A 15,530-nucleotide genomic window follows, 5' to 3' on the forward strand; every position below is an offset into this window, starting at 1 on the left:
TTAAGGCCAGGAGGAACCAACGGGACCAAGTCCAATATGTCCATAAGGCTTCACATAACGAACTCCTGTTTGGTTCCAACCTGCTTTCCTGCTGTTACAAGTGCCCTGCAGAGGAAGCCTTCGCAGTCCCCAGGGGCAGCTGCTTTTGGGTTCCCTGCACAGTCACCCTGCAAGAGATTTGTGTGTCTTGCTGTGGAAGATACTGTATAGCTCTCATTTTGCTTTTCTAAAACACTTTTTTTGAGAAAGCACCTTTATCTTTGGTGGTCCCTCGCTGCTTTTGTGCGTTGCTTTCTTTATCAAATATCCACAATTATTTGTGGATATTTATTTTTTATTATTTTATTATTTTATTATTTTATTATTTTATTATTTATTATTTGTTATTTGTTATTTATTATTTGTTATTATCTATTATCTGTTATTTATTATCTGTTATTTACTATATATTATTTATTATCTATATCTATTATTATCTATTTTTATTTATATTTTATTTTATTTTATTTTATTTTATTTTATTTTATTTTATTTTATTTTATTTTATTTTATTTTATTTTATTTTTAATTTAATTTTATTTTATATATTTACTATTTATTTATTTGTTACATTTTAGATGGTTTGTTCCCATTCCCCTCTGACAATTTGGGCTAGCTCTTTTGCTAAAATACGTGATCAAAGCTGTAGCCTTTTAAACAACTCAGTAACCCCATAGCTATGGAAATGATTTTCTGGTGTTATTTATTTTTTTTTTCCAACTGAGCTGAATGGTAATTGTTGGGGGAAAAAAAAAAGAAAAAGAAAAGAAGCTCCAAATGTGGTTATTTTGTGGTTTTCCTGCTCGCGGGGAGCACGGGCTGTACCGATGCTGCGGTCCCGTCGCAGCGCCGGGCGCTCCTGGCGCGGGGCGGAGGCAGCGGCCGGGGAAGCCGGCGGAAAGCCGGGCTCTTCCCAGTCCAGAGCCAGAGTCACGGGAGGCGGGAACGGGAGTGTCCGCGCGAGGCGCGCGCTGCTCCGGAGCCGCCGCAATGGGCAACGTGGCCTGCGTCCCGCCAGCCCCCGGGAGGCTCCGCGGCTCCTTCGCCAGGAAAGCTTCCCTCAGGAAAGAGTGAGTGAAAAACCGGAGCGCGTTTGCGGGTCGCGTGCGGGAGCCCCACTCGGGAGTCCTGGGAATCTCGGCTTGGATTTGCTCGTGTTCCGCAGGATTGGGCAGCCCAAATCCGCTGTTGCCGGTGTCGGGAGGAATCCTGCAGCCGGTGAGGGTCCCTGTGCCGCTGCCCCGGGGGAAAATGCAGGTTTTCATTCAGTTTGTTGAGTTCATTTTGAAAGCGAAAACCTCTCTCCGTGAGACTGGCAGGACAAGGTGCAGGATTCCTGGAATTGTCTGTTTTCATTGGTGGTTTTTAAAATTTTATTCACGTCTCCCGGAGTTGTGGCACCGGCGGGGCACAAAAACAAAGTCCCCGTGACTGCAGCAAACGACACTCACATTCCATGTGTTTTAGGAAGAAAGCCCCAAATCCCTTTATAATCCTCTCTCTGTTGTGGGCTGATGGGTGGAAGGAAAGAGATGGGAAACCACAAAGAGGAATAAACCCAATTTTGGGGTGCGTGTGGAGGGAAACTGCAGCCGAGAGCCCCAAATCCCTCTGTTTCCCAATGGCTTTGCAGTGGCCAGTGGGACCGGACTTTCCCTGGAGACATCCGTGCCCTAGGCTGAACTGGAGGTGCAGATGAGCCCAGCTTATTCTTTGGATATGTAAAGACGTGTTAAGAAAAAAAAAGCCAAGGGAAAATCAGCGCAGCACGAAACCCATTGCTGTTTCCCCCAGCTGTTAATCAGCCCTTTGCTGATGATTAGCAAGCCGGTGACGAGGTACTTAGTGTAGCTTCCCAGCTTCCTTATTCTGGGCAGAGTTTCCCAGGCAAAGTCTCTGAACTGAAAAATCCAGGGGTTTTCTGTTTGTTTTTGCCTTTTTTCCCTTCTCTCTGTAGGAAAGATGGCAAGAAAAAGCTGCCCAGTTTCTTTGGCACTGAAGGAGGGCGGGAGAGAGACACGACCACAGACAAAATTCTGCAGTATATTCCAGCAAAGGCAAGTACAAACCCATCCCCTCCGGGCCATTCCCAGGGATTATTCCCCCCCCCATACACACCTCCCTAAGCCAGGGATGAGGAAAACGGGGCTGGATGGGGAGCTGGAGGTGACGTCCGCTCAGGGATTCCCAGGGGTGGTGGGAATATCTCACGCTCCCCGCGCCGCTCCGGGTTCTTTTTGTTCCTGGGCAGCTGAGAAAGGAAGGGAGAATCGCAGGGAGCCTTCAAAGGTGGGTGATTCATTCCCACGCTGGGATGAGCCGGAGCCGGCGGCGCAGGAGCGAGGAGCGCTGGGAAGGGGAGCAGGAAGGGCAGGTCTGCGCCGGGCACGGAGCAGCCTGGGGCCTTTTGGCCCGTTGCCCAGCACTGCCGGGGAGACCCAGGGGAGATGGGGATGGCACCTTTGGGTGGGCACGAAGGCACCTTGGAGCCCGTGGCACCATCCTGCGCGTGTGTTTTATAGCACAAGAGCTACGTGGGCAAGGAGAAGGGGAAACTGAGGCAGCACATGGGGTTCAAACACGCGTTTTGCTACAGGTTCCCCTGTGGCAATCCCTGATTTAGTCCTTTTTCGCCCGTTTCTCCCTTGAAATCAGGCACACAAGGTGCCTTTGCTCCCACAAAGGGCCCGTTTCCCACCCCCGCCTTCCAAAAAGCCCCTGCGAAAGAGGAGGCGGAAGGATGTGCCAAAGGGCAGGACATCTCCCTTGCTGCTTTTATCGAGAAAAAGCAGGTTTTGGAGCCCCGGGGCACCAAGCTGAGCCCTTCCCGCTGCCCGCGCTGGTGATTCAGCCGGAGTCAGCGGGGCCTGGGACTGGGGCAGCCTAATTATTAACTCGCCTTACCTGGAGGATGAGGCATCGCGGAGGGAGGAAGAACGTGTCGGGACACTTGCACTGCAAGGAAGCAGGGCTCCCGAGCGCCCCGAGCCCAACGGGATGGCGGAGCCGGTGGGAACAGGATGGGCTTGGGGTGGGAAGAGCGTTTGCTGCCCGTGCAGCCCAGCCAGGAATGATAACATCTGGATAAGGAGGATTCTGGAGGCATGATGGAAGTTAGGAAGTGAGGGCCAATCCTGAGAGCTGCCATGGATGTTCCCAGTGCAGATGTTCCTGCTAATATTTGGGAGCAACCTGGGAGGGATGGGGCAGGAAGAAGCCCTCCACAAGCCATGGAAGCTCTTGGTCTGTCCCGGGATCAGAGGCTCACGCAGCTGTCCCTTTGGCACATGGAGGCCGGGTGCCTCGCTGGGATGTCACTCGATCCCTGCTAAACCCTGGCAGCCCTTTCTTGGAAAAGCCCTGGGACCTTTCCTGGAAATGCTGTTTTCCACAGAAGCGTTTGACCCTTGCGGAACCGCGTGCGACACCCCTCTGCATTCCCTAGAAATATCCTCCATGCAGCAACAGCTTCAATGGGAACCCTCGTTCAGGGGGACCCCCTAAATAAACATTTGGGTTTGCATCTTTTTTCCTACCCTAGAAATTCTCCCTTATTTCAGGATTTCCTCTGCCCAATAGGGAAAAATTCCCGGGCAATTCCCAGCAATGTCCGACCTCAGTGCCGTGACGGTGCGAGACCTGGGAATGAACAGCCCAGGCTGTTCCCTTTGGAAGAGAGGGACGTTCAGGGACCATCTCTTCCAGTCACGTGAGTTCCACCTCTGACCACCTCTGATTTCCTTTCCATGCTTTTGGCACAGAATATTCCGAACCAGGAAAACCAGAAAGAAAACTTGGACCAAAGGTTCCCCAGCCTGTTCAAGAAGGGGCGCAGGAAAACAGTCGTCAGGAACCTGGGGAAAATCATCCACTACTCCAAGGTCAAGTTTAAATTCCAGCACTGCCAGGTAAGCTGTGGAAGCTGTTTGGGGGTGTCCCTCTTCCCAAACTTGGGGTCACCCCTGTGTCCCTGCTGTGCACAGGAATTGCCCGGTGCTCCTGTCGCGGGGGGAACGGGGCCACGTTTCCATGCTCAGCAGTGGCAGATCCAGCAGCAGGAACGTTGTATTGGCCCCAGGATGTCATTTTCTGTGCTCAGAGCGGTCTAAGATATCGAAGTGGAGGAAGGGAAGATGTGCTGAGGTCTCCAAGGTATCTCCAAGATGTTTGTCCTTTCCGCAGGAGGTGAACGACTGCTACCTGGAGCTGTTTCAGTCTTACCTGTACTTTCAATCCATGGGCTCCAATGGGCTCACCTACCAGGTAGGACATCCCCTAGGGCATGCAGGGGAAAGAACACTGGGGAGTCCCACAGAAGGGCCAAAAAGGGAGTGCCAGGAGGGCAGGACAGGGCTGGATAAGACAAGGAAGCTCCACTGCTGGGGCTGCCCCTGGACAAGGTCCCGTATCTCCGGTCTCTTCCCAAGGATGCTCGAGGTGGAAGGGACCAGAAAGGACCATTTCTCCTAAGATTCATTCCCAGACACCGTCAGTGTCACCCTGCTCTTTGATGAACAGGGCAGATGATCACAGTGGTGCCAGCCCCACCGAAACCAGGGAGCTGCTGAGTGTTCCCTGGACAGCAGCCTGGATCCGAGTCCCGCGTGTTTCCACTCGGAGCAATGTTGGCACCGTGAGCCGCAGCAGAGCTTTCGGTCCCCAGGGCACAGGGACATTTAGGTGCGTTTTGGGGCCCTAAAATAACCAGGCGGGTTCTGCTTGTGCAGGGACTGCTGCCTTTACGGGAGCTGAACGTGTGTGAAATTGCGAATGTGAAGGGCCTGGAGGAGCACGCGTTCCGGATTACAGGTTAGTGCCTCCTCGTTTGCTCTCATCAGAGCAGAATGTTTATTAATCACAACTGTCTTTGCTCTTCAACCCCCTCCTTGCAACCCTGGTCCTTCTGCCCCGTCGTTTGCTCCAAGTGCAGCACGTTTGGACGAAGGGAAGGAATAAAACTCCTGAACTGCAGCAGTACCAAGTCCCAAGGGAAGTAATTAAAGCACCAAATAGACAGAAGCAACTAATAAGCCAGTAAAGATACAGAGCTGAGAAAGCCCTTTAAGGTTGGGGGTTGCTTTATCTCCATTGCAAGGACAGGGAAACAACAGCATGGAAAAAGGAGACTGCTTCAGACCCACATGGTAGATGGGGTTAAGCCTTACTGGGCACACGAGTGTCTTGTAATACTGTATTGCTTCACAGACAGAGGTGTTTAAAAGTCTTAATTAACTGGTATTCATAAGCAATGCTGGAATTATGAGATGAAAGGGCTTGCTACAGGGCAAAGTATCATGTTTATTTGCTATCTGAACAGTTCCCAGTCCTGTAACAGCCAAGATTTTATGGAGCATGCGCCAAGTATGGTTTTAATATGACATCAGTGGTAAATTACTAGTTGAAAGAGGCATTCTGCACCTTGCCAGAAACAATTAGCGTCACTTGGATGTGTGTATAATGAGTAGCAGAGGGTGTGTGAGTCTTCTCTGCTAGTGCTAAATTAATGATAACTGGCGATATTAAAATCAACAAGATATGGCCTTGGTCCTCCTGTCAAGGCTGTGTAGGGGAGTGGCCTTAATTTGTCAGATACGGTTTATGTTTGAAGCAAGACATAAATAACGTCATAGCAGGACTGGGTCCTCTGTATTTACTACCGAAGTGAAACTGAAAATGCCGTGAGACTTTCGCATTGAGCCATGAGACTTGCATCGAGCTGTGCACAGCAGCACGTTGTGGCATCCTCTGGTCTGCAAAGTGTTTTCACAAACTCTTGTGGATTTTTAAAGCTGAAATTGTGCTGATTTCAGGCTTGATTTTCATACTACCTTTGATTTTTGTTCTTGGCCTGGTTTTAGACTGGGAAGCAACTGGTGCTCGGAGCTAGGTTGGAATGTGTGAGCAGAAGGTGAGACGTTATTGCAGGAACCCTTTCCAGAGATGATCCCAGCAGCCTGATGGGAGGCAATAGGATCAACCCAGTGGCAGGAAGGACTCTGATTTGGGTCAGCGGAGCAATGCGCTTGCAAGCCAGGCTGTGATGAGCTGCACTGACCAAAGCTGTCCAAGCTGCTCACCCTTTGATGCTCCTATCTGCTCAGCTCGTCTTGTGTCTCACACGCCCAGGTCCCCTCCTGAATCCCCTTATCGTGTTCTGCCCTACTGAGGCAGAGCTGAAGCAGTGGCTCTATCACCTGGAGAAGCAGATCCAGCTCAACGGAGGAAGCCTTGGCTTGCCCTTGCTCTCCCAGGTAAATGTCTTGCTTGGGACAGGGAATGTGTGCAGCTCTTTCCCACCCTGGGAATCGGAGTGGAATAACAGCCTTGGAAATTGGGCTACTTGGACGGATGCTGCTCTGCTCCCAGTGCAAACAGTGGCTGCTTGTGCGAATATCAGGAGTTTGCAAAGCATTTGGAAGGAGGAAAGTGGGACTGGAGTCTATAAAATATAAATATGTATAAAATCAGGCTCAAAAGACCTGCTTTCTTCTCCATCCTCTCCTGGATATTTCACCTTGCTCCCTGTCTCCATCTCCCCACCTGTTAAACAGGGGTATCCACCTGAGAGTGCACAGATGGTGCTAAGCACCAAGTATTATTCAGGCCCAGCTGGAAAACTGGCTTCTCTAGCAATTGATTCACTCTCTGCTGCTTCCTCCACACTTGTCAGCTCTGCTGGGATGGTGAAACTGAAATATTGTTTCTGGAGACGTGTCCCACAGCTGCTTCCTGACCGTGCTCCTCTCCGCAGAGCGCCTGGCAGGGAAGCTCCCTGGGCAAGGAGGAGCTGCGCTGGTCTGTGCAGCACATGCCCGTGGAGGAGTGGAGAGGGACCCAGCGGGAATCCCTGGGCGACGTCCTCTGTGTTTCCAAAGTGAAGCTCCAGCATCTGCCTTTCCAGGTAGGACGCTCGTTTCTGGGAGCGAGCTGCTGGCTCGGAAAGGGCCATGGATGGAGTGCCCGGCTCATGGGTTCCCTCTTTCCCTTTCCTTCCCAAGGAGCAGCATGACCGGCTCTTGGTGCTCTACCCCTCCACGCTGGTGATAGTGTCTGAAGAGCACAACAGCCTCTATTTCAAGGTAAGCGTTTCCGAGCCTTTTTGGGGTCAAAACCAGGCAGTTTCTGCAGCGCTGGGGCTGCTGCTCCCGCGCCGGGTTCCCCGGAGCTCTCCCTTGCCAGCTGGCAGGTGAGCGGGCACAGGGCTGTTGCAAACCCTCTTCCCATGGGAAACACCTTTCCCCCCTGCAGAAGCCCTGGGGGAAGGCGCTGGCTCGGCGCGCCGGGAGCTGCCGCGTTGCAGCGCAGCGCTGCTGGCAGCCGGCCGGGATCCAGAATAGCAGCGAGCCCTCCCGGGGACCTGACTTCCCAAACCTGTATTATCTGCCCTGGTTTCCCTTCCTTTTTTTTTTTTGCACGGATATACCCCAAAGAGCCGCCCAAGCTGCGGGTGCGGCATCGCCAGCGCCCTATAAGGGGCCGTGGGCTGGGCTGCCGGATTAACTCCCTTCTTGGGAAATTTTGCAGGAGCTTTATGGGCCCCGCTGCCTTCCCACGCTGCGGAGCGCTGCTCCCTGCGCTAGGTGTGTTGGTGGCCGCGGCTCGGGCGGGACGTGACTCACCCGCCCGTGCCACCGTGCTGGGAACAGGATTTTCCAGCAGCGTGTCGGGACACGGGGACCTTCTCGCAGGGCTTCTGCGAACGCACTTCCCTGCCCTGCGAGCAGCCCTACGGCTCCTTTGGGAGGGAAAAGCCCGGCCCTTCTCTTCTGCTTGGGTTTCGTGCAAGCCCAGAAACTCCGTCTTTCATGCAAACATGGGAACTCCACGGGAATTCCCACTGCCAAGGCTGCAGGTGGGACAGGGAAAGGAAGGCGAGGACTGAGGCAGAGCAGCAGGCTCTGGCTCAGCCTTTCCCCATGGGAAAAGGCCCCGGGCAAAGTGCGGATCTGAGCAGGGGGAGCTGCTGGCTGCACGAGCCAAACCGCACGGATACCAGGACAAGCGGTAGGGGCTGTATCCATAGGGATGATAGGGTCTGTAGGGGCTGTATCCATAGGGATGAGCACTTGGATATTGCTGCCACCCCATCCTCGGCACCGGCTGCAGCTGAAGCATCCAAGTCCGCTTTGGGGAAACTGAGTCACGGAGCATTGCGTTTGCTTTCCCTCCCACCATCAGCGTTGCCAGGCAGCTCTGCCCATAAATCCCTTTCCCGTGCAGGGGAAAATCCCAGTGCCAGAGTGTGTTTGGTGGCTCCTGCAGGTCACAGGCACCCGCTGAGCTCATTTCCCATGGGATGGGGCTGTCACCTTGGCCATGGTCCCCAGAACCTGTGCAAACGGGTCACTTTCAGCGAGGATGTGACAAGGGGCTTCTCCCAGACTCTTTCTTGCACCTCCCCTCAGCTTAGGCAAGTGAATCCTGCCCAGTTGCACCTTGCGCAAGGATCCTGGAGCTGCTCTCCCAGGACTGATCCTGTGTCGTTTGTGCAATTGAAATTCAGTCTGATGAGCCCTGAAGAAAGAGGAGACCTAGATCCTGGCTCAATTGACAACCCCTGTGCCCTCGTGCCAGGCTGTCCATCACAGGGAATTAAACTGTCATCGGTGACAGACAAAACGCATCTGGTGGCACATGGCAAAGCAGGATCTGGTGCTGGGCTGAGGATGGGGATGCAGGAGAGCTCTGGATGCTGCTGGTTTGTCCCATGGAGCTGAGGGCAAACCTGCCACCAAGGGAAATTCGCCCTGGGACTTGGCATAGGGAGCAGCTCTGCTTTTAAGAGCTGCTGCCTGATACCAAGTGCTTGGCCATCCCTGCCCTAATTAAAACACCCTCTCCAAAGGTGGCTCTGTGGTGGTATTTGGGATGTGCATGCAAAGTTTGCCCCAACTGCAGTTGTTCCAGGGCCGGGGACAGGTTTAGCCTCTCCCTGAGCTCCAGGCTCATCTGAACACATGTACAGTGCTCATCCAGGGCAAATCCTGCCCTAACTGTGGGAGCGACGTTCCCAACTGCTGTGCAGCACAAGGGCTCCTATTACAGCCGTTGGCATTTGCAGGGCTCAGCCCTACAAAGTCTGAGACTTTGCAGGACATGGGCAGTGAGGATTCCTCTTTGTGAGGCTGGAAAACCCAATCCAGGAAATAAAGTCTTGTTTAGAACCGGGTTTGCAAACATTTCTGCAGAGATCAGCTGTTGAGTTACAGCAAACTGTTGCCCTCCATCCTCTGCATGCCCATGCAAGCGGTGCATGCAAGAAACCCAGCACACAGAGAGAGCCGAGACCTCCTGCAAAAGGATATGGGAGCCCCTGGATCTGCTGTCCTAATCCTGCCTCTCTCTCCCAACAGGGCGAGCTCCCACTGAGCGCTGTCCAGGTGCATTTCGATGAGAACGAGAAAAGCTCCTTTTTAATAGAAGGTGCGTGTCTGACATAGCAAGGGATGTGCTGGCAGCAGCCACAAACATCCCCTGGGCCTGGGGTGGTTCACTCAGGTGCTGGGGGCATTTTTCTGTCATCAAAAACGTCAAATTTTGTGAAACAAGCTCCTTAGAAACTTCCTGAGTCTGGATGCAGGAGAGAAAAAGGAGGGATGGATGGAGAGGGGGATTTGCAAGAGCCCCGTCCACTCTTTGGACTGATGGGGAGAGGAAGGAGGGATGGAGGGAGGGTCTTCATGAGGATTTTTTGAGTGAAACTTGGACTGTTGTGAAATCCAGCTCTGAGGGTTGTCATTTTACAGGGCGCCTCATCAATTCCATCCGGGTGACCTGCCCCAGCTATGACGACTACCAGGAGTGGCTCTACTGCCTCAAAACCGCCCAGTTCCGAAACGCCGACTCCTCCCTCTCGGAATCCGAGAGCTTCTCCGGATCCAGGCCGCTCCACGTGGCCCCGGTAACGACGGCTGTGGGTTCATAGGGAAGTCAGTCCGTGTCCGCAGGGCCTCATCTCGGCTTGGGGAGGCTCTTTGTGGGAGGACATCCACGGGGAGCGCCCAGCCGAGCGCTGCTTTGCGAGCGGCTCTTTTCTCCCCCTGTATCCAGTTTGCAGGCAGCGGGAGAGGGTCCCTCACTTCCGACGGCCGCACAAACTCCTGGACGTCGAGGGGGAAAGCGGCCACCTTGGCGCACGTCTCCCACGCCGGCGGCTCCCTCCGCGCCGGCCCGTCCTGCGCCCTCGTGCCGGAGAGCAGGGCGCTCCCGGAGCCGCTGAGCCCCGGCTATTCCCAGCCTCTCCATGTGAGTGACCCCCTCCAAAGCCTGGGATGTATTTGGGAACGGATCCCACTTTGGAGCAGGGCAAGCTAGCCGAGTGCTCCACATGGGGCTTGTTCCTGGAGCGGGTATTTACCCAGGCTCGGCACTGTGGCCAAGGGAAAGGTCTGCCCGGGAATCCCTTTCTGTCCCCCTGCCTGGTTGGAGGGTTGTTGGTACCGATTGCAGACGGACAAACGGGGCTGCTCGGAGGGCAGCAGATCCTGAAGCAAATCCCGCGGGTGGGCGACGGGCTCGGCCGGTCTCACTCCCTTTGGGTGCCACCTCATTCCAGAGGGAAGGATTAAATACATGAGTGTGGAGTGACACCTGCAGCTGCCCTGGAGAGGAGGGACATCGCGTGGCCACGCACAGGCCCAGTCTGGCCCCAGCACAGCAACCACACCATCTTATTTTCTTTTTCCAGTGCCTGGCACCTGCCAAGGGGCCAAGCACAGGGCGGTGTCCACGGGAAAGCAAAGGGAGGCAGCAGCAGGAAGCCCAAATCCGGCCGTGGACAGGAGCAGGGGCAGCCTCCTTCCCCCCAGCCCCGTCGCTTATGCATGAAAAGCAATCGGGACTTAAACTGCACGGCCTTTCCCGCCGGGTGCACGGGGAGGGAAACGTCATGTCCCGCTTGTCCCTTGCAGCCGGGCGGATGGAGCGCGGCGGGAAGGGAGCGCCCGGCAGCCTGCAGCTCCCTGGAGAGGGCAGCCGTGCCCGGCTCCCCGCTCTACGCGGACCCCTACGCGCCCCGCGCCGCCTGCCACGTGCCCGGCTCCCGCCTTCTGCCAGAGGTAGAAATTGGCTCTGCAACCATTCTTTTCCCTGCTCTGTCTCAGCCAAAGATGTGGAAACAAGCGCTGCGTTTTGGGGTGGTTGGAGGGTCTTTTTAATGCTTTGCTGGCTGGTTTTCATCCATCGTGCCCTGAGCTGGCATTAGGTCCCATCCTACCGGCTGCTTTGGGAGGAACCTGCATCCGTTTGTTCTTTCCCATTTAAGGCTTTCTGGACTGGTATTGAGAAGAGTTTGCACTGCAGGCGTAAAACCTCATTTTGCCTACCGTGGAGGGAATAATCTGTCCATAGCAGGGCTGGAGTAGGAGTGGGGATCAGCTAGCGAATGTTCCCCAGCAATTCCTACCACATCTGGAGTTTATTTTCTTTAAGTTCGTGCAGTGTCGTGGACAGGCGGGTCCAGGCAGCCCAGGGTCTTGTCACCTTCCTCTCCAGAAGAACTCGCAGCCTCTGCCAAGCAGCCACTGGAGAGAGGTGCCTGTGGCTCAGAGATACAGCACCCCTGGCACCTCCTGCGCTCTCCGTGTGGGACCTTCTGATGGGGCTCCTTATTTTGCAAATGTGAGTGTGCAGATGTGAGTTTGCAGACGCTATTGCAGTGCTGTGGGCTGCAGGGAAACACCAGCAGCCCTGGAGCAAGGAACGTCCCTGTGCAATGACCGGGGCCAGGTCTCTGCAAGGCTCTGCACCCTTCGCTCTGCAATGGGGCCCTCTTGGCGTGCGGGAACCAACGTGGGGCCGATTTCCCTGCTGGGCAGCATCCCAGGACTGCAGCACGGAGTCATCCCACGCCTGTGCTCTTCCTTTCAGGTCTCTTGTGTGCAAGAGGAGTATCGGGGCGCCTCGCCGCAGCCCCCAGGTGAGACCGCGGGGAGGAGCTGCCCGCTTTCTGCAGGGATGCCCGCGCTGCCTCTCTCTGCTGGCATTGCCAGGGTGGGGTTTGAGCTCTCAGCGGGGTTTGGTGTGTTTTTTCCCAGGGGGGAGCCCTTACGACCTGCCAGACGCCGGCTACGCGTACGGCGACTCGGCCGCTTACCACGACTACGCCGAGCTCCAGAGCTTCCAGAGCGACCTCAGCTACGACAACCTGTGGGATGCGGAGGGCAGGGAGCCGGCAGCACCCCACGTCCCGCCCGCCCCGAGCCAGCCCTTCTACCAGGCCTGAGCACCGACCGCGCCGCCGGACGCACCGACACCCCCGGGCTCCTCGTGCTGGGCTTTCCCGGGCCTACGAAGCAGAGGGAAGGCTGGATCCCACGTCCTCTCAGGGCCAATGTGCGGACTTCTCCGCTGAATGTGAAGATGAGCGCAAAGCAGAAACGTGGCAGCCTCATGGAGAGCCCAAGGAGCCACGTTTCTGCAGCACTAGGGAGCCCGTGTTGTGCCTGCCCCTTGCCAAGGAACAACACGAGCTGGGGCAGCCAAAGGAAGGACAGTGTCCTGCTCCAGGTAACAGGAATGGGGTGTCCGGACAGGCCAGCGACTAAGAGCAAAGGAAAGAGCTCTTTGGTGGCTGCGTTAGTTTCACCACTTTTGCCTTTTCACCATTTGCGTTTTCACCATTTGCCTGGTGATTTCAAGGAGCCCTTGATCCCTGAGGAGATGTATGAGATATAGAGCGTCTCAGTTGGATGGCAATTGAGATGTGCAATCTCAATCGCAAGTTGAGATTGCCACCAATTGCCACCATATTGCAACTGGTGGCAATAGGTATGCTCGTGGGGTTATCTTCCTGCAAGGTGAGAGTTATGTGACAGGGATGGAGAAAGAAGCCCAGATCTGGGCAGAACACGATGCTCTTTCCCCTTTATGCCAAGGAAATACTTCCTTCTAGTGCTGGCTCCAAACCATGGTGGTGACCTGCAATATTAGCACCTGATGCCTTGACAGCTGACATCAAGAAAATGCTGCCATGAAATACACCAAGTGTCTCGTGTTTACCAAGGGCTGCCCTGGAAAGGATGCTCCAGATTCCTCTAATGAGGCTGTGTCCTTTTCTCCCAGCCCTCTCCATTGGATTTGCACAAAATGCTGCCTATCAATAATTAGCAAGTGGGAAAGGAAAGAAATCCACTAGAAGCCGAGCTCCAGGAACACTCCAGTGGCTGCAGCAGTGCCAGTTTTGGCCGCAGCCCTTCTCTTTCCCCTTGCAGAGCAGCAACAACAGGCTGCAAACAGGGGACAGAGTCTCAGCGTTATCATTTTCCAACCTCTTAAGCCAGATCCTTCTGCACATTTAAGGTCACCAGCAAATCCAGATGTTTTTACCTGAGGCTTCAAATTCTTAACCTTCGTTCCCTAAATAGGCTGCGAAACAAGTATCTTAACTAAATCTCTATTTTTGTTCCTTCAGTGGTGCAAACAAAGCAACAGAGGAAGTCATTGTACTTGAATACATATATATCATATTATATATGTATGTGTTGCTTCTTTTCCAGAAGGTTCCAAGCAAAGTTTACATGCAAGGTTTGAGTGGATTATATGTATTTAATGTGTAAATGTGGCCGAGTTAAAGATCTATTTAATTTTAGAGCTGTGGATGGCACTCGGTACGCCAGGATGGGCGCTGTCTGCACATCGGTATGCGTGGGTTTTTTGGTCTTTTAGCTGTTCCTGTTTTGTTTCTGGTTTACTTTCATTTCAGCAAGGTACTCTAGCTCCTGCTTTAACCCCCAAAGGATGTATTTGTTCAGAACAGAATTGCACAAGGGGACATCAAAGGCACAGAGCATTCCGGGCGGCAGCTGGGCACTTGTGCTGTGAACACGGTCCTTTTTGGACTGCTACCATCTCTGTTTAATGGTGCTTTACAGCAATATCTGCAGTATATCCAAAGGGAAAAACCACAAACCCCATTACTGTGAAGGTTTCCTGGTGGGTTTCTGTGAGGCTATACAATTACAACACGCCTTCTGCAACACTTTTCTTCTCGCTTTGTTTGTCGTCAACTGGTACAACGGGGAATTTTTGCCCATTGCTGCTGTCATTTACGCAGCACCAAATGAATGAAATAGCCCTTCTGTCCTAGAGGACCTCGTGTCCCTGGGTGCAGGAGGATTTTCCGGAGCGCTGACTTGTCTCCGGTTCAGGTCATACATTTGCAAGCACCTAATCCCAGGGCAAAGTCTCCCATGCATTTGCCAGGCAATGGCTAGAGGTTTAATGGGAAAGCGGATCAGACTTTGCTTTACCCCTGGGCTCCGGGGTCCTGGAAAGGAGCTCTGGAAAAAAGCAGTATGGAAACCTTGTGCAGCAAGGAATTCCCATGCCATGCTGGGAAGCTGGGACGTCTTTCTGGGGAGCCCCAAGCTCCTTTTGTTGACTGGTTACCACTGGCTAAGTGCAACACCCTGCTTTGTCCAAGGCAGCTTCTAAGGCAATTTTAGTCCTGTGTGCAGAGCGGCAGCTCTCCTTCCTGGCCGCGGCTGGGCTAAATTTGTCCCCCTTCCGAACGCTGCCCTTTGCCCACGAGTCCCGCTCGATTCTCACGCTTCCAGCACGTCCTTGTGCGCAGCTGCCGTGGTCCGTCCGGCTCCGGTTGCAGCTCTGCCTCCCGCTCCGTGCTCCCGTGTCCGTGCTCCAGTCACTGCCTGGTCTCCTCAGGGCTTCCAGCTGCCATCCCGAACGCAGCGTTTCGGCAGGAAAAGGGAATTACCAAACGGGCACCATCTGGGGCTTGGAATAGCAGGGAATGCTGCCGCGAGGTGCACGTGGCATCCGCGTATCCCACCCCGAGCCCTGTCATTCCCATGATCTCCCAGGGCTGCTGCCCGTCCTTGCTCCTCTGTCACCCTGTGGCAATTAAGGCTGTGACATTTTTGCAGTGGCAAGAATGAGCGCCGCAGACGAGGTGGGGACAGCGAGACCCGGGCCCCTTGCACACAGTATATCACGGAGGCCGTTTTGGAGGCTGCACCTGCCTGACTTTTTCACTTGCCTGGCAGGACAAGGTGTCAGATGCGGCTGCTGCGCGCGAGGAAGCGGCGCCGAGGGCCCCAGCTCCAGCACCGACCTGCTCGTGGGTCGGGGCACCGTGCCCCACCGTGCTGGGCATGTGCTGCAAAGGCCCTTTCTGCAGGGGAAGCTGTTGCAAAATGAGGGGCAGGTCCTGGCTCTTCCCACCGGAGCAAGATGACCTCGCCATGGAAAGAAAGGCGGAAGCATCAAAGGGCACGGAATAAGCCTGGTATTAAAATTGCAAGCAAGTCCAGGCTGGTTTCCTTGAAGGGCACTGGAGACACCGCTGCTTGGGTGAGCGCAGCAGACCCGCACAGAGCTGGACTGATAGCGGCAAGCTCTGTCAATATTTCCCTTTCCAACTGCTCCCAAAGGTCCTTCTGAAATGCCCTGGTGCCTTTGGCAGCTCCAGAGGTGAAGGAGGAGCCCCTGTGGATCGGGATAGCCGGGTGCCCGTTCCCACCACCCCTTGGTGC

At 54.3% G+C, this 15,530-nt stretch overlaps 1 protein-coding gene across 1 annotated transcript; it reads left to right on the forward strand.

The window, feature by feature from the left end:
• Positions 1 to 1,029: 1,029 nt before the first annotated feature.
• PLEKHN1 (pleckstrin homology domain containing N1) lies at positions 1,030 to 12,262 on the forward strand. The gene is given in 16 exon segments (XM_026051077.1): positions 1,030 to 1,109; positions 1,997 to 2,096; positions 3,801 to 3,947; positions 4,222 to 4,302; positions 4,767 to 4,848; positions 6,166 to 6,290; positions 6,791 to 6,940; positions 7,038 to 7,118; positions 9,393 to 9,462; positions 9,786 to 9,940; positions 10,090 to 10,284; positions 10,727 to 10,773; positions 10,775 to 11,096; positions 11,470 to 11,658; positions 11,908 to 11,956; positions 12,075 to 12,262. Coding segments are annotated over 16 exon segments (2,061 nt in total).
• Positions 12,263 to 15,530: the final 3,268 nt, after the last annotated feature.

This window comes from Nothoprocta perdicaria, unplaced genomic scaffold, assembly GCF_003342845.1.
Source record: "Nothoprocta perdicaria isolate Ctin4 unplaced genomic scaffold, notPer1 scaffold_72, whole genome shotgun sequence".
Lineage (NCBI taxonomy): Eukaryota > Metazoa > Chordata > Aves > Tinamiformes > Tinamidae > Nothoprocta > Nothoprocta perdicaria.